Source organism: Papaver somniferum, chromosome 10, assembly GCF_003573695.1.
Source record: "Papaver somniferum cultivar HN1 chromosome 10, ASM357369v1, whole genome shotgun sequence".
Taxonomy (NCBI): domain Eukaryota; kingdom Viridiplantae; phylum Streptophyta; class Magnoliopsida; order Ranunculales; family Papaveraceae; genus Papaver; species Papaver somniferum.
This window is the reverse complement of record NC_039367.1, coordinates 3402942-3423034: the sequence shown is the minus strand read 5'-3', so window position 1 is coordinate 3423034 and position 20093 is coordinate 3402942. Positions and strand designations below refer to the sequence as shown.

The following is a 20093-nucleotide window of genomic DNA, read 5'->3' as shown; positions in this document are numbered from 1 at the left end:
CCCTCAAACTCCCTCACGACTAACGGGAAAAACACAACTACACCCAACTCCCCAACTCCCTTGAGGACTAACACCCTGTTCGATATTTAAACGGATGAAACCGAAGAGCGACAGGCCTTTATGGCTGCCTATATGAAAGAAGTTGGGTGTACTAGTAATATCTCTTCTGCTAATCAAAACGCGGAAATTGTTGAACCAGGTGTTTCTAACTTTAGGGGAAAGAGGAAACGCGCTCTGCGGAGAGATCTAGAATTGACAATTCTCCTCCTTCTGATACTATCAATCCAATTCGAATTCATTCAATCCCTATTTTCGGAAACCATAATCACAACCTTCTTCCGGATGCTCAGGAAACTAGGTAAGGCGATATGAATGAGGAAAACTCAAAAGCGGCTGAGATTAGAAGTCACAAGGAGGATAAACTAAAGATTGTTGCATCTCCGGTTAGTAAATACTGCTATCTATCTCTCTATCCCATTTTTTTTATCTGCATTCTAGGGTTTTAATTTTTATTCTGTGATACAAACATTAGATCTATAATTCGATTGTTAGGATTCCACTGAACAATTATCACTTGAAATTCTATCTAAACTATAGCTGTTCCATTTTATTTTATTTTTCTATCGGTTTTAATGAGTGTTGTGGTTTCTATAATTGATTATTATCATTTGGTGGCATGTTATTATCCTGACCTGGAGTAATTCTGATAAACACTGTTATTATCCTGAAAGGTCATAGGGCTTTGTGTTGATAATCCTAATATTGTGGTCTTATGTGAAACCAAATGTGACTCTGCTGCTAAGATGCATCAATATCTTAGAAGGTTCAGCTTCCCTAACAATTGGGTTCATTCTTCTGCTGGACTTTCTGGAGGTATAGCTCTTATGTGGGAGAGTGGTTTTAATTTTGAAATTGTCCAAAAATACTGACAAAATGGTCAATGCCATTATCAGTTACTAGTAAATCAGAGTTTCTTGCTACTTTTCTTTATGGTTCTACATACCGTGAAGAGAAACTAGCACAATGGAAATATGTTAAAGAAATTGGAGAGAGTTGATCACCTATGGGATGTTATTGGAGATCTAAACATCACAATGGCAGATCAACTTTCTCTAGTACAACTCTTCAGGAGTATCTGATATTAAGTTTGCTGTCGATTACTCTGATTTGTCTGATCTGGGCTATGTGGGAACACAATTCACATGGTCAAATAGGCAAACTGGCAATGACATTATTCGAGCCAGACTTGATAGAGCCTCGTAAATGGCTTGTGGCTTCAACACTATGCTAATTCCTAAGGTCTTCCATATTGACACTATAGGATCAGATCAGATTCCGATCATTCTAGTCACTGATACTCAATCTCACCAAGACAAGAAGCCTTATAGATACTTTAAGTACTGATTTAGGGACCCTTCATCTCATGAGACGATTAAAAACTCGTATGTCATTGATGTTAGGGTCTCACCAACTTTTAAATTAACTAATAGGTTGAGAAATGTCAAACATGACTTTAAAAAATGGAATGTGTATTTGGTAACATTCACAATAAGGTCAAATCTCTAGGGATTCAACTCCAAGATCTTAATAGTCTGTCTAATTCTTCACAGAACTCTGACACTATTAGGCAAGTTGAAAAGAAAATAGAGCGTTGGCAAATAGTCGAAGAAGACTTTTATGCTCAAAAGTCCAGAGAGGAATATATTAAAAGTTATGATAAAATCACTAACTTTTATCATACTTATGTTAACAGAAGAAGGCATTTTAATCATATTTCTTCTCTTATAGAACATCTGGAAGACCTTTTATGATGCAGGAGCATTTTAGGATTATTGTTTAGTTCGTTTTATTTTTTAGCTTTTGCTTATTACCTCCTATAGAGGGTGTTTTGGTCAGTCTAGTTGGATAACGTTACTTTCCTAGGGTTACTTTGTAGTCTAAATAGTAGTTATCCTGACCTTTAGAAGGCAGACTTTATTATCGATTTAAGAAAATAATTGTTAGATTATCAATGAGTAAATTGGCTTCTATCCCTAGACTCAATTTATCAACGTCTTGTTGATTTCCTATCGTTCGGTTCTTCTATTTTCTGTTTCCTAGTAGTTTATGCCTGTTTGTTACTAGCCAGTCCGCATTTTTTTAGTAAATCATTTCAGTTCCATAGGGACTACTTCTAATCCCATTCAGAACAAGGAGGTTCTCAATTGTTTAACCCCTTGTATCACCAGATAGGACAATGATAAGTTATTGAGTCCAATCACTCTGCAGGAAATCAGAGACACTATTAAACAAATGCCTTCATTGTCTGTTCCAGGCCCTGATGGATTCCCACCAGGGTTCTATAAGCAAAACATGGACATTCTAGAAAACGATGTTTGGAACATGGTAAAACATTTCTTTCAAACCAAACATCTTCTCAAAGTAATGAACCACACATTTCTTTCTATAATTCCTAAAACTAATAATCCCACAACTCTTTGTGAATTCAGACCCATTTCCCTCTGTAATGCTAATGAAACCTATGCTAGGAAAATTGGTCTCTCCGTTTCAAGCTGCATATGTCCCTAACAGACGTATACAGGATAATGTAGTGATTGCCCATGAGCTGGTTCATTCTATGAAAAGAATGAAAGATACATGTGGAGCTATGGGTCTGAAACTCGACATGTCAGAGGCTTTTGACAGAGTTGAGTGGTCTTTCTTGATAGACATTTTCAAAGGTTTTGGGTTTTCCTCTGAATGGTGTGATTTGATTTATCAGTGTAGTACTCCTAATATTTCAATTTTGCTTAATGGTTCACCATGTAAGTCTTACAGCCCCTGTAGAAGTCTCAGGCAAGGAGATCCTCTGTATCTCTTGATTATTCTCTGCATGGAGTCTTTCTCCAGATATATTCTTCACGCAGAAGCCTCTCACCTTATTCGCGAAATCAAAGTCTGCAAAGAGGTCCCAAGCACTGCTGATTGCCTAATTTTCTGTAAGGTTTCTCATTTTGAAATAATGTCAGGAGTCTTATCAAAGACTTCAGTCAATGTTGTGGTCAGATAATCAATTTTGAAAAGTCAGGTTGTTTCTTTAGTAAAAAAGCCTGATATCTGTGTTTCTCTTATTAGAACTTTAGGCATAGGTCAAGAAATGATTCTTTCAATCATCTTGTGAATCATTTTGATAAGAAAGTGGCAAATTGGAAAGGAAAACAGCTCATCCAAGCTGGTAGGTCAGTTCTTGTCCATCATGTCCTAAAATCCTCTCCAATTTATCACTTGAATACTTTTTTGATCCCTGATAATATTATTAATAAAATGGAGAAGTCCCATGGTGGGGGAAAAAGTCTCCTAGTGGCATTTACATAGAAGATTTGCACTAGCAAAGCTTCTGGTGGCTTAGGGTTCAGAAATCTTAAGCAATCCAATGTTGCTTTATTAGCTAAAGCTGCTTGGAGACTCATTGGTTCTCTAAATGAGCTTTGGGTTACAAATTGTAATGGTCGGATAAGGCTAGATTAGAAGACAAGTTCAGCATCTTTTTTTGCACTCTTGGAATTCTGTATCATCGTTATTACTATCATCTGTTGATATCACATACCCTTTCGGCTCATTTTCAAGTACTGAATTGCTAATATATACTGAAATCAAAACTTATGAATGCAGGCTTAGTTTGAGCAAACACGGTTGGATCTTATTAAGAGAGCTAACAATGAGAACACCTCGGACATCAACAGCATCACCACCAGCAACAACAAATGACGAATCAGGATTCCGAGACGCAGAATCACTCTTCCGGACGAAACCAATCTCCGAAATCCGAACAATCGAGACCAAAACACAGAAAGAAATCGAGGAAAAGAAAGAAGAACTCCGTCAATTAGTCGGTACTCGTTATCGTGATCTAATCGATTCAGCTGATTCAATTGTATGTATGAAATCATCATGTCAATCCATATCATCAAACATTTCCATGATTGAGAATTACATTCATTCACTTTCAAATAACAATAATAATGATGATAATACCCCTAGGATGGTTCATAGTAATCCTGTTAGAGTAAGGGTGTATGGAATTGCTTGTAGGGTAAAATATTTAGTTGATACGCCGGAGAATATCTGGGGTTGTTTGGATGAATCTATGTTTTTAGAGGCATCTGGGAGGTACATTAGGGCAAAATTAGTACATGATTTGGTTGTCAGTAGTGAGAATAAGGAGTTTTTGTAGAATTTTCCGTTGTTAGGGCATCAATGGCAGATTGTTGAGAGTTTTAAAGGGCAGATATCTGCCAGAAGTAGAGAGAGATTGATGGATTGTGATTTGGGGATTGGGGTTTACGCTGATGCGTTGGTTGCGGTTGCGGTTATTGACGAGTTGGGGCCGGAGGAGGTGTTGAGGTTGTTTCTGGAGTCGAGGAAATCGTGGGTTTCAATGAAATTAGGGGGTTCGGGGGATGTGGTTTCGGTTTTTGGTGATATTGTTAAGATAATTCAGGTTAGTTTAGGGCAGGTAGGAGAAATGTTTTTACAAGTGTTGAATGCTATGCCGTTGTTTTATAAAACTACATTGGGGTCTCCACCTGGTTCGCAGTTGTTTGGTGGGTTGCCGAATCCGGAAGAGGAAGTGAAGCAGTGAAAATTACATAGGGAGAAGCTTGAATCTGTTATGCTGGTATTGGATAAGGAGTTGATTGCGAAAACTTGTTTGAATTGGTTGAAGACTTGTGGGGAAGAGACTGTTAGTAAAGTCAATGGGAGATACTTAATTGATAGTATTAGTAGTGGGGAAGAGTTGGCATCAGCCGAGAAGCTGATCAGAGAGTCATTGGATAGTCGTAAGGTGTTGGAAGGGAGTTTGGAGTGGCTTAAGATTGTTTTTGGATCTGAAATTGAATCTCCTTGGAACAGGATTCGTGAACTTGTCTTGGGAAATGATGAAGATCTCTGGGACGGTATCTTTGAGGATGCTTTTGTTCGGAGGATGAAAGAGATTATAGATTCCGGATTTAAGGATTTAAGTAGAGTTGTTAATGTAAGGGATTCGATCCGGGCAATTGTGCCGGTTCTTGGAGTAGGTCGCATTGATTTCATAACGTATTTAAACAGACCATCTACAGGTGGTGGAGTTTGGTTTCTGGAGCCAAATGTTAGAAAGACTGGTACGGGATTGACATCTAGAGGGGCAACAGATGAAAATGACTTCCATAGTTGTCTGATTGCGTATTTCGGTCCAGAAGTTGGTCAAATTAGAGATGCAGTAGACAGCAGATGCCATAAAATTCTTGGAGATTTTATGTGCTTCTTAGGGTCTCCCAGAGCTGCTTCAAGGTTGAGAGAGTTATCTTCTTATCTGCAGGATGAATGTTATGAAAGTTTATCAACTACAGTGGGAGAAATTGAAGAGGAACTTCGACACCTTTCACCTTCGATAAAACACATCAAAGAGGACTCTGAACCACCAGCTATATTGGTTGAAAGATCTCTATTCATCGGGCGTCTCTTATTTGCATTTCGAAATCACTCAAGCCACATACCATTGATACTCGGTTCTCCAAGGTTATGGGTGAATTCCACAAGCTCTATGATGTTTGATAAGGGAACATCGTCCCACCCTGTGAACTCGAGGATTTCCCTTGATTCTCCCATGCGTGATAGCCCCAGAAGGCAAAGTCTGAATGGCATTAGAAGGCAATCTTCGTCGACTTCAGCTGCCTTGTCTGGAGTGATTGACAGTGCCAGTCCAAAGCTTGATTTACTTAGCACGAAATTCCGAGATATATGCATCTGGGCTCACAGTTTGTGGATAACTTGGGTATCCAATGAATTATCTGCCATTCTATCGAAGGAGATCAATAACGACGATGCATTGTCATTGACATCTTCCTCGAGGGTAAGTGAAGTTTTCGCTGTATTTAATTATACTCCCATTTTACTCCTATCAGAAGAGTTTAATGCAGTATGTCTTTGTTGGTTTTAGCTGGAAAATCCTTTATTTTGATCTGTCCAAATAGTTACCCATTCTTGTTAAGAATGGATAAAAAACAATGAGGTGTGGTGGTAGAGCTTATCAACATTGTCCCTCATTGTTGACGATATCTTTCTTATATTTTTTGGATTTTGGTTTTGTGTTCTTTTCAATGATGTTTATGTACTATTTTGACTATTGTGCAGAGCTGGGAGGAAACTGTCATTAAACAAGAGAATTCCAGTGAGGGTCCTGTGGAGATGAAGATAGAACTTCCTTCCATGCCTTCACTTTATCTTACATCTTTCTTATGCCAAGCTAGTGAAGAGGTTCATAGAATTGGAGGGCACGTCCTTGACAAATTAATTCTGCAGAAATTTGCTCTGGGTCTTTTGTAAAGGGTAAATATGCGCTCCTTATGTCTTAGTTTAATTCTTACACATAATCACTACATGCTGTCTTATTATGAAATTTTGCTTTACTATATCAGTAATGTCTGTGTATTTGGAAGTAATTTCATTCACCTGTGAGTAGCAGGTTTCTGTTTGAACATTTGGTCACTGATCTACTTGATTTGGTTGAATCTTGCTTGATATTATTTCTTCTTGTATATGTTTAAACATAGAAACCAGAAAATTCTATATGTTGATATGATTTGGATAATTACCAGTTGACTTCTTTAAGATAGACTGGAAAGCCTATGAAATCAGAACAGTAGGATATATGTACCATACTGATGGACTGTAAGAATTGCTTAATCATACAGGGTTACTTTTGCTCTTGGAAACATCTCAGCTTGTTCATTACTTTTTATTGAGAGATCTGTTGTTTTTAACCTTGAACATCTAAACGCCGCATTCCAAATTTGCGAGACCTTGATAATTTATACATAATGATTTTGTAGGTGCTGGGTATATATGGCAGCTTTCTTTCTACCTTAGATGCTCGCAGTCCTAAGGTGACTGAAAGAGGAGTACTGCAAATTCTATTAGATTTAAGATTCGTTTTTGATGTTTTATCTGGGGGTGACTTGAACATGAACGATGAGTTATCTAAAACTCCCAAGTCCAAGCTCTCTATGAAAAGTCAGGTGCAAAAACAGGACTCTTCTGTCAGTAGAAAGCGCGTTCTGGAATTGACAAGTAGTCTCTCACAAAGGCTGGATCCTATAGATTGGCAAACGTAAGTATTTTCAGTTCCCAATGAACTTATTTTAAAGTGATCATCCAACCTGTTGGGGTGTTTACCATGGAGGTCAATTGGATCAAGAGTGATTCAGTGATCTCATTGTATCAGTAGAAGTTAGCAAATTTTTAGAGCACCATGTTCCAATTGTGCCAACTCTTGTAGATGCAGGGGAATATTAAGTCCGTCTAGTTCTAAGTTTTAGATTCATGTAGCCCTTTTAAATTCTAATCTCAGTTTCGTATAGTTTTCTATTCTTGCATTAGATTGTCTGAGTTGAATTCTTTTATTTTTGGACAAGACAGGTATGAGTCTTATCTCTGGGAGAATGAGAAACAGGCATACCTATGGCATGCTGTCCTCTTTGGTTTCTTTGTGCAGCTTAATCGAATGTACACTGACACCCAGCGGAAATTGCCTAGCAATTCTGAATCAAACATCATGAGGTGTTCCATAGTCCCACGTTTTAAATACCTTCCAATCAGGTTGGTGTTCCATTGTCTTACATTAGTTCCATTTTTTCATAGTTGTTTTAATGGCTGATCAAGAATGCAATAGAATTTGGGACAAACTTCACGATACTCTTTTTCAATTTTCAGTTTGATGGCTTGAGCGTTTTAAGCACTATTTTTTATTTTGATGTTGAAGTCTCTGTTTGCACATCTGTGTACTAATTTGCACGTTTTGGTATGCAGTGCTCCAGCATTGTCTTCGAGAGGGACAGCTAAATCAGCTCTTCCAAGTTCCACTGAAGATATATCTTCCAGAAGCTCCTGGAAAAGCTATCCGAGTGGAGACAGCTCACCAATACTCGACTATGACGACACTTCTAGCTTTGGAGTTGCCACCCCTTTATTTAGGTCTTTCATGCAGGTATTGTGCTTTCTTGTTTGCATAAGTACAGCTCTAATGGGAAATGTGGTTGTGCCGTCATGATGATAAATGGATGACCAATTGTGCTTGGGAGGAAAAAATATGATGAGTGGGAAGCATGAGCTGATCAGCTGTCATTCTATACCCTAGTTTATTTCTTAAACACTAATTTCGCATAATAGCATCTGCTAAGGCTCCTCAATGTACATGTAGGAATAGCATCACATATTTTAAGATATGGGTGAAAATAACAATTTGTTCTTGTTAACATGTTCTGATCATGGACTTCAATGCAGCAAAACCATGTTATTACAGCAGATGAAATCGCCAAGAAATAGAACGCGTTCTAAAATTTATAAGTTTCGTTAATGAAGAAATTATCTGTAGTTACTACTTTAGTGTAGGGAATGAGTTTTGTAGCTCTTATGAAGTTTGTTTGATATCTTGTTTTACAGATGGGAACTTATATGTCTACCTGCATGCAAATAATGCCCTGCTTTCATGCTTTTCTTTTAACATGAATGTGTATCTTCTTCTTTTAAATGTACAGGTCGGCACTAGATTTGGTGAGAGCACACTGAAACTGGGCTCCATGCTTACAGATGGACAAGTAGGAAGGCTAAAGGACAAATCAGCAGCAGCCATGTCGACATTCGGCGACGTTACCAGTCCAGGCAGCGGGCCTTCTATCTTCTCTTAGTGTCGGGTCGACTGACCTTTGATCACCAAACAGTATTTATTTCATTTTTTGAAGATTTCTATAACATATTGGAGGTAACAAATTTCTTCCTTGTCATCATCTGGGTTTTTCCCCCATCCTTTTTGCAAATCAAGTTTTTCAGGAACAGTAAAGAAAAACCACAATCATATTGAATGGACAGTGTAGTTGATGTATTATCGGAATGATACTTGACACACTTCTGCGTCTTTTCTGTACTATTTTGTGTCTTTTACATTCAAGGTCCGTCAAGGGTAGAGACTATTATGTATTCAAAGAGCTACATATATCCAGCAGAAATTTTATATACAGTCTATAAACTCATCTTAGCTTGATTAAGATGCATTTTCACTTTGAACACTTGCACGTAGTATAACAGTACATAACATAGTAAATTAGAAAATTACTGGATCTGGCAATTACAGTAGCTTCGTGAAAAACTACTGGACTTGAAGAGCAAGTTATATGGGTTCATGGTGCACTGCAGTCCTGGCATCGCTCGCAGATTCCTGTACTTGTTTTCAATGCAGCAACTTTCTGTGCATGACGACTCACAAAGAGGAGTGTGACTTTGTGCACCCAATTTATTCGTGGCGTCAAATCCCTTGTGCCTCCTCTAAGGTAATCAGAAAGATCTTTCTCATTGATCATTCAATTTTTATCGTAGCACTAGAAATTAAAGTCTAGAGGTGTGAGTTAGGGTTCACGTGTCTGCTATACGAGCTCATTTTGATATCTTGGAATCCTAGCTGCTAAATATTGTTCACCTCTTAACTTGAGCAAACACTATTCTCATCCTAGTTATTAGGAATCCATGAACTTGGATAGCATCACCATGTTTGTGCCAGTGGCAGATGTTGAATCCCTTGTTTCTGAATTAGTGATTTGGCCAGAATTTTCAAACTATTGAATCAGAAGAGTCTGTGAGCTGCCAATGGTGGACAACCCCAAATAGAGGAGATTGATGAATATTCAAATCAAGTCAAAAGCTGCTTAAACTTGATTCTGTACTAGTACTGATAATTATGATGATAAATTCGTGCATATTAGTGAAAATGACAGTGTAATGAAATTAGAGCAAGTAGGAGTTAGAAACAACTTCTTGTTTATGTTCACAGTTCATTTATTACATTCATTTTACTTCCAAGTGTTATTAGAAAACTCGTACAGGTGCTTCATAGGCGAATACGACTGAAATCTTTGTGGCATGATATATTATGTTTGGACTTCGGTTTCTACACGCCGCAATAACGTAACAACTGTATACTTTATTTATGATAATATTTTATGGAGGTCTGTTCAGGCAGACCGTGACTCCATTACAGAACAATTGCATACAAAACCACAACTTCTTGTTTATGTTCACAGTTCGTTTATTACATTCATTTTACTTCCAAGTGTTATTAGAAAACCCGTACAGGTGCTTCATAGGCGAATACGACTGAAATCTTTGTGGCATGATATATTATGTTTGGACTTCGGTGTCTACACGCCGCAATAACGTAACAACTGTATACTTTATTTATGATATTTTATGGAGGTCTGTTCAGGCAGACCGTGACTCCATTACAAAACAATTGCATACAAAACCATACCTTATTATTGAAAAAGGAAAACAACATTGGTTACATAATCATATAATCTGGAGAGAAAATGTTGCAGGAGCATCAGATTCTTGTCTGTGGTCTCCCTTTAGTTCCCAGCAAAGCATCATTGACTTCAATTGATTCTGCAAATGCATAGTGTATTTAGCATAATAGTCGTGTATAGCAAATTCTTGTATTGAACATAAAAAATTATAATCCTTGGATTGTATTGGACGTAATGCACCTGTCCTGATTTTGTGTGTAAATATTACAAGTAGTTAGCATATGTTAACTAGCTGATAAGGTCTATGACTTACGTGTTGCAATCAATGTTCTTGGAGATAGGGTAAGAGAGAGGAACACCGCATTTGGTAGGGAGTCCACTGGCTGCATCTTCCTTTATGTTCTGGTACTTATTAGCTGCATCTTTAACACAGTTGCAAGCTTGGCGCTTTTCGTCGGTGGTGGTTGCCATCCCTTTGATTTGCTTAACTCCATCACAACATGCTGTAACCGGCTGAGGTGCACTGCCAACCAAGTATGGCATGCACTGCACAAGAGACTTATCAATATCGGTGCAGGTAAAGGCTTGGCTTGGTTGAACCATCAATTGAACCATGGCTAGAACCACGACAACACAAACATATACCTTCATCATCTTTCTTTACTAGAACTTGCTTATAACTAGTATATATATGTTTGTATCTTTACTGTCTCGATTTTGTTGTGTGCTAAATGGAGGAGAGCTTTGGGGTATATATAGTAATCGAATCGATTAGCATGTACAAGTACAACAAATAATGCAAGCCAATTTAAGTTAGCTTTGGTATGATCAGTTACAGGGTTTTGGCTTATTGTAGCTTAAATTGTCATTTAGTTTCTTGAAATTGCAAATATGATAGAGTTTGTTATTCTCTTACATCTTTTTGCATGAAGATACTGAGTCATTTAGTTTATTTCAGATTTCTTCTGCACCCCCCTGCATTGCCAGTACATGTGTATTAAAGGTCTTTTTTTCTTAGCAAATTTTATACTGATGCCGAACCCTTTTTCTGTTAGGACGATGCAGGTGTTGTTGTGGCGCACATCATATGTAGGACCACGAGAGGTCCACGGTTCACTACTGTATCACTAAGAGATAATTTGTGCTAACATAGCCTAGCTAGATTTAAATTTCTTTTATCTTGTCTAATAAGAATTCTGGAGTCAGGCATAGCAAGGCCAGAGTTTTGGAAACCACAACTGTGAGTGGTTTCGTATTTGAGCAATAATTCTAAATTTAATCCCTGCGTTAAGCTGTAAATTTAAGTTGGTCGGAACTACAAGTTCATCGCTTATCAAATCTTGAAATTAAGATGGCATTCCTTGTATCGACAAATTGGTTCCTACTCGAATTGCACTGCAACTCGAGAGAAGGGTGGCACATCCTTGTACTACCGGAACTCGAGTGGGTTACTTCTGAACCACCTTCACGTTTCATCTCCATCTCAAGGCCGGATCATCATGGAGATTGTTTCAGATGGACTTTGATGATCTACTTGCACTGATGCCGGGTTTCTGAATTTCTTTAAACACCGAGCAGAGGTGGAGCCAGGTTTTTCAGAGGGGTGCAAGAAAAACAAATACACATCAAAATAAAAAGATTAGCAAAACAAAAATTCCGTACATCAAAAGTTCCGTTGTACATCAACCTCAACCAGCAAGGGGTCTCGGAACCGGATGTATCATATATGCTTCATTTTGGTCTACATACAGATACAAAGCCCATCCATAGTCTAAATGAATTTTCCCATTGAACTGCAAATTGGAAACATATCTTCAATATTATCCAAACCCTACTTCTGATAATAACAATGACATAATTAATATAAACATTTGGGAAGGACACTCCTCCTAAGCAAATCTCTATTTAGGCATCTATTAAATAAGCAACAATGAATACAACTAAAAAAACTGCAAGCAACAGATTTTTTTTTGTAGTTCCTGTCAAACTCAACTTGACCTTTTCTTGCCTTACTCTCCTTCACTTCATCGCTATCTGATCCATTGCTTTCTTAATCATTGAAACCATGGACCGCACCGATCTTTGGGCTCATCTGCATTCCTCTAGTAGGACAAAGTAAGCTCATCCTCCAGATTTAAGGATTCCCATCCACCAGATTCAGGGAACAATTTCGGGCATGCCACGATTTAGTTTAGTTTAGTTTAGTTTCCTACTGTTACAATAGTCCTTCACGTTCAGAAGATTTTTTATGCTAGCAAGCATTGTTAAGCCAATCGCGGGGATTTGAAGCACATCATCTGAATAGTCTGTGAACACCACTGTCGTTGGCTCGGATTCAACCTGTGCCAGATTAACAATCTCAATATCAGTTAGTGGGACTACAAAGAAAGGCGTTCCTACAAGCAGCATTAGGGAACGAAAATTTAGGGGAATGTCAGCTGCTGTCAATGAGGGAAGAAGTCCACTAAACTGAAAATTATTAAGATCCTGAAACATAGAAAACTTAGACTAGGAATCCCACCGAGCCCTAGCAACAGTGCCTACGAAGTTGTCTAAATCTTTTCCAGCGGTGGGAACCAAATGGAACACGATATCCATTGTCCCAACCATCATGGGGGTGATGCAAGTGGAATTGCAAGAGATGCGGCATCGTGTCTTCTCTACGTAGCAAGAAAGACTGTTTTACACTAGTATCCCTGGAAATGCAAATGGAAACCAGGGGCTATGAATTTAAGCCCACTACCAAGGGCCAAAGGTACCACGAGTGGTTTCTCCCATCTGGACAAGGAAAGCATCAGGTAACTGCAAACCCAGAGGTTTTCATGCTTAGGGTACAAACACTCCTGCATGATAACGCGAGCCCAAGACAGATCTCTTCTCGCTGCAACCTGCAACAAGAGACTCTATGCCAAAACCATCTGCAGTCTTATATACTGATCCTCATTCCTCACCCGACAAACTACAGGCAGATGCTCTTTGTAAAAGGTGAGCAAGTGTTGCCTGATGAAGCCTAAGTCTGTCCTCGCTAGCCTCATCCTCTGTCATATCACAATGTTTCAGAATGGGTACAGCTGCTGCCGGTGTGATGGGAAGAAATGTGATTCCCTCGGGTGGATAATATTGCATATGAAGCGGTTCAGGCTTCAGACAGGACATGGTTTTAAAGGTGGAGCAGAAAGAGACAAAACAAAATATCTGCCTGGAACAGAAATTGGGCCTTAAAGGTAGGAATTACTGTTTAGTCCAATTTTTCATGACCCGGTTAATGGCTAGTCCACCCGTGAAAAATATTTACTCCCTAGTCCAAAAACATGTTTTTGGACTAGATTATTTACTCTCTAGTCCAAAAACTTCGTGGAGATTATAAAGTGTATTTTCTAAATACCTAAAACACCCTTCCAGGTCTAATTAGTATCAACACATGTAAATATTACTAGTAATATGTTGCTACATACTAGTAATATCAATACGGTGATACTACATATTAATATGTACTATACTAGAGTAACAAAAATATCTTACTAATTTGTTACTAGTAAATTAAGTAACTACTTTACTAGTAGTATTAATATATACCAGTATACTAGTATATTAATATACTAGTAACTAGTACTAGCAGTAACATGTAGTATTAATATATAACAATTTTTTGATATGTAATATCAATACATAAGATACTACATATCAATATATAACATACTACATATCAAAGATACTACATATCAATATATAACATACTACATACTGATATGTAGTATCAATATATAACATACTACATATCAATATGTAGTATATCAATACATAACATAACAGTATTGAACATAAGTATCAATATATAACATACTACATATGAATATGTAGTATCAATATTAATATGTAGTATCAATATATAACATATTACATATTAATATGTAGCATCAACTAGGATATGACCCGTGCCGTCATTTATTCTCGGTGTTGCCGAATGATTGCTTCTTATCGTATTTCGACATAAGTCATGTTAAATCTAAATCCATCGTCATTACATTGTGTCATGTTTTCCTATTGTTGTTAGAATTACTTTTTTACATACGTACGGCAGACACGCTGCTCAAGACGTTGTTTTAATGATGATCTCTAATAAACAATCACCTATTTTGACTTAAATTTGTTCTTTTTTTAGTTGGTTGAAGCATACTTAAATTTGTTTTGAATGCATAATTTGAGACTAATAATTAACCAAAAACATATAAAGCTAATAAATAGCGAAATTGTGGAATTTTACTTAAATATTTGTAAAATATGGAAATATCAAAATTGAACGACAACAACTTTTACATGATTGCTACCCCATACTATTCCAATACCTTTACAAAGTTCTTTGAAACTTTGGAATATAAGTTCTAAAAATAGTATACAGAGAGAAAAAGAATATAAGAGATGATGCATATGCTGGTGTTTATGTTCCCAAAATCCAACATGTCGCGGCTCCATACATACTTTTTCAATTTTTCCTATGCGTACAAAATATAGGATTAACATCCAACTTACTTCAGAAATCAAAGAGAATACATGTATGCACACCATTTTGTACATAACCTTGAAAGGAACATTAATGCTTGATGACTACAGGAGGCCAAATTTAACCTATGTCTAACCAACTATTTAAGATAACCCATTCCATACCGAGAATGATTGACGATATCTGTATAAGTGGATTGTTGTTAGGAAAATCTTTCATCGAGATCAACATGCCAATGATCAAACGGAAAAAATTATTTACAAAAGCATGAGTTCCAATAGTTCACCTGTATAATTTGAGAAAAGTATCGGTTTCACATTATATTAAAAAGACATGAAATTTAATAGCTTATTTAAAAGAGTAGTTTGAAGTGAGACTGCTGCAACGACCAAATGCAAGAGAAAGTAATTTTTTAATATAAGATTGTAGTGTTATTGGTGTTCCAAACTTTCTCCAGTTGCATATATTCATTATGAGATAGTGTTACCAATTAACTTTTATAAGGAAATATTGTGCCTAAGGAAATTCTTCATGACTATCGTACAGGATTTCTAATTTGTAACAATATTAAAATAAATTACTCAACATAATTGATCTCAAACGACTAATCTATACGAAAGTGACGCACTAACTCAACATGATCTTATCCCGATTGAATCATAGGCACTTGAGAATAAAAAAAGGGTAGGGAACTAAGAACGGTATTGGAGAGAGATGTAAGATTTAGTTTTAGTCTCATTAAATAACACGGCACATGCCACCATCATTTTACCGTGAACATAAATCACCAAGCAACTGATTATTGATTTTATTCCCTGGAAAAATTGAATTTTTATTGAACCAACCGACGTTCGACATGCACCACAATCCCAATTCATAATCTATGTTACTATTGGACACTACTAACATATTTTTCATAACATATTTTCTATCTTTTCATTGTTCAGCGAATTACCAACAAACAAATTTCACAGACCGATACCGATATAATTTTAAGGTAACACACTAATAACAAAAACTCTGACTTTCAGTTATCCTGTAAAAACTGAAATATAGAAACTGTTGATAATTGATAACATCTTATTTCGAAGTACATGGATAAAAATACAAAATAGCCAAATGATATGATAAAACTTACAATTCTACAACCTCCTTGTTCATGTCAACATCTGTAGACCTTCTGTCAAAACATTCACGTAATTGATAATTTACATTTGTTCCTACCTCTGTGGTGTTATACCGAAGCTGTTGCACTTCCCCCACTCACTTCCCCCACTCCCCTCCCCCATTAGGTGTCATGTTTCTTAGCCCTTGATCCCTGGATTGAGATTAACAGGGGGTCTCATTATTATTGGATTTAACCAATAGATGCTTGACACGTAGGCGGGGAAAAGAAGTGGGGGAAGGGAGCAGAAGATGTATATCATTTTCGGTGTTATAAAAAATTGAGCTTAAAACTTATTGAGAATTGTACGAATTGAACATATAGTAGGCCCCTGGGGAAAAATACCGAACTTTTATACTTTATCCGAGCTCAATTGGTATTAAGGGTCTAAAAGTAGCTTGCAGTGAGACCAACAGTACAGAAACGCGAATAAACCTTTCACCCGACCTTATATATATCGGGCAAACGAATCTGACCTTGTGCAAACCCCCTAAATAACATGTTAATAATAACGATATCCTATATTATACTTCGTGAACATTGGTACAATGGACTCTAGCAGTGCTAAATTCATCCGGAATACGTAACAAAAAGATTTTTACCAAACCTCAATGTACGAATCAAATACTGGTATTTACCTCGACAGAGAAAACCAACCTGTGTCCCTTCTCCCTTGCTTTAAGTGGTATTTCATTTCTGAAAAAGTTTCAATGAACCTGCAAATTTAAAAAATTGAAATGATAATACAGCTAAATGCAAAGGCAAGATTTTAAAATATTTTATAAGCTAACTTAAAATTCAGAAATTAATTAGACTGCTAACAGATCTAACTCAAGTAAGAAAAGCACTAAAATCATCACACACACACCAGAACAACAAAAACAATAAAAGAAAAATAGCCAAAAAACTCCAACTTATCAGTACAACAAAAATGGACCAATGATTGTAAAACCAAGAGTGCTAATGTAAACGAAGGAAAAAAAAAGTAAGACTAATTTATAAATGTTTGAAACTTCATTTTTGTTAAATCAAATTAAGAAAATCAAAGAACCTAATCGACGAATGGATCTCCTCTATAATTATTCACATTACAATATAATATCTTAATATAATTTGTGCAGTTGAATACAGAAAATGTCTATTTTTCGGTATTTGGTTCGTAGAATCAACTTCCATTTGCCCATATTCGAGGTCTACAGAAGGTGAAAATTTTTAGGTTAGCTAAAGCCGGCAAGATTGCTATAAACACAAAAAGAAGTACGATGATATAAAAGCTAATTCAACTGGTAGTGCTCACGTATTAACACTTCAAGTGAGACTTGGAAATCATACTAAAAAGTAAATTTACAGGATTAAGAATAACATATAGAACTTGAAAAATAATCAACCTTTATAATTCTTGTGAAGAGGAAGTGGGATGCACAAAATCAAATTCAAACAGAACTTAATAATCTAAAATAAATTAATTGGAAAAAAATAAAAATATTCACCATACAAATTTAAAATGAAATTCTAATTTAAAGAGCAGAAAGAAATACAAACATTAAGTTGAAAACGCTGCAGCTAATGCGCTTTAATACCATTTGATGAATCTAATGAGCGTTAATCTAATCTTTACACAAATTAACCATAAAACCACAAAGTAAAAATCAAAAATCTGAAACATTCTCAATAACCCAGATTTGAAAACACCAATTGGATGAAAAGAAATTTTAATGAAAATTAATAAACTATAAAAAGTACAAACTATAAGAGAACAAATATAATAACTAACCGTCTTTTCAATATGCAGTGGTTGATAAAGAGATATTCTTTGGTAGAAATATATTACACATTGGAGAAATTGAAATATTACGGGCATAAGAAGATCTTTTAATTTATTTATTTTTTGATGAAAAAAAGACGATGAAGAAGATGAAACAACATAATCATTTTCTTTGAAGCATGAATTAAGAGGAAGTTTAATTTATAATAAAAGAAACGGTTTCACATTGAATGTGAAGAATAACCCCAAATAAATTACACTGGGAAGGTGAAGTGGAGATTGAAATGTGGCTCTATCTGGACCTTTGGAAATGTAGATTGAAAATCTTAAAATCAGTGTCTCAATCTCAACCCTTCTTTATATGCTAAAAATGTAAAATATATGACTCGATCTGAACCGTCCTTTATATGTCCGAAATGTAGATAAAATATATGACTCGATCTGAACCGTCCTTTATATATCCAAAATGTAGATAACCGTCCATATGGAAAAACACCATTGTCCATATGGAAAAACAACATAATCTTTTTTTTTTGAAGCATGAATTAAGAGGGAGTTTAATTTATAATAAAAGAAACGGTTTCACATTGAATGTGAAGAATAACTCCAAATAAATGACACTGGGAAGGTGAAGTGGAGATTGAAATGTGGCTCGATCTGGACCCTTGGAAATGTAGATTGAAAATCTTAAAATCAGTGTCTCAATCTCAATCCTTCTTTATATGCTAAAAATGTAAAATATATGACTCGATCTGAACCGTCCTTTATATGTCCGAAATGTAGATAAAATATATGACTCGATTTGAACCGTCCTTTATATGTCCGAAATGTAGATAACCGTCCATATGGAAAAACACCATTGTCCATATGGAAAAACAACATAATCATTTTTTTTGAAGCATGAATTAAGAGGGAGTTTAATTTATAATAAAAGAAACGGTTTCACATTGAATGTGAAGAATAACTCCAAATAAATGACACTGGGAAGGTGAAGTGGAGATTGAAATGTGGATCGATCTGGACCCTTGGAAATGTAGATTGAAAATCTTAAAATCAGTGTCTCAATCTCAACCCTTCTTTATATGCTAAAAATGTAAAATATATGACTCGATCTGAACCGTCCTTTATATGTCCGAAATGTAGATAAAATATATGACTCGATCTGAACCGTCTTTTATATGTCCGAAATGTCGATAACCGTCCATATGGAAAAACACCATTGTCCCTTATAATATAGAAGATATATAACATATTACTACTAGTAATAATTACTACTAGTATATTACATATTACTACTAGTATACTACGTATTACTACATATTACTATATAATATATTACTACTAGTATACTAGTTACTACATATTACTGCTAGTATACTAGTTAATACATATTACTACGAGTATACTAGTTACTACATATCAATATATAACATACTAATACTAGTACTAGTTACTACTAGTATACTACATATTACTACTAATATACTAGTTACTACATATTACTACTAGTATACTGGTTACTACATATTACCACTAGTATACTACATATGACTACTAGTATACTACATATTGCATATGTTATTACTACATACTACATATGTAGTAACATATGTATTAATATACATAATATTATATGTTAGGGTTAGTAGAGTAATTTTACTTTTTTCAAAATTTTTTTGGACTAGCGAGTAAATATGTTTTTCCGCTGGACTAGCCATTAATCCGGATCGGGTTTACTGGACTAAACAAGAAAGTTCTCCTTATTTAAAGCTATTCAATTTCAAACCGAGGATGATCTTTCTGTCATCATCATCATATTAAACCAACTTCTCTTCTAGCTTCCTTGACATCCTTGTTATTCTTAAAACTAGTACATGTAGACCCTAGTTCATCTTTTTTCTCCTGTTACTCAAAATTTATTAGTTTCCATATTGCTAGCTATTTTTGAAATATACGCCATAATTAAGTAAGTGGGTTCTCGTCCAAATTTTGAGATGGGCACCTCCTCACATACATATTAAGTAAGTGGGTTCTCGTCCCCTAAAAGAGACCTCAGCTATGAAAACATCACTTACACATTAAGAGAAAAACGGAGATGAAGACGTATCGGCTTGTGAGAAAGAAGAATGGCATTAGATTGAAAATCACCAAATTAATAAGTTTATAACTTGAGGAATGGCAAATAATTAGCACCTATAAACGGAACAGTTGTTGACAATAGGATATAGTACTAGCAAAAAAATTGGAGGGGTGTTAATGTCAAAAGCTTCGACGTTCATAATATGAAATGGAGGTGATAAAAATTGTCTGATCAACTGTTGTTTTTTTTGCATTTGTTAAGATTAG

The 20093-nt window shown here is 35.9% G+C and overlaps 1 protein-coding gene, 1 long non-coding RNA gene and 1 pseudogene across 2 annotated transcripts; 1 reads left to right on the top strand and 2 right to left on the bottom strand.

The window, feature by feature from the left end:
* The first annotated feature begins 224 nt into the window (after nt 1-224).
* On the top strand, nt 225-11339 carry LOC113318454 (annotated as a pseudogene).
* LOC113315282 (non-specific lipid-transfer protein A-like) lies at nt 10626-10970 on the bottom strand. Its single transcript, XM_026563582.1, has one exon. It carries the CDS (start codon nt 10968-10970, stop codon nt 10626-10628), a length of 345 nt encoding a protein of 114 aa, XP_026419367.1.
* Nucleotides 11340-16206: 4867 nt separating the features above from the next.
* On the bottom strand, nt 16207-17893 carry LOC113317901. The gene is made up of 2 exons (XR_003344115.1): nt 17757-17893; nt 16207-16698 (listed from the first exon to the last, which is right to left on the bottom strand). It is a non-coding gene; the product is annotated as an uncharacterized LOC113317901 (long non-coding RNA).
* Nucleotides 17894-20093: the final 2200 nt, after the last annotated feature.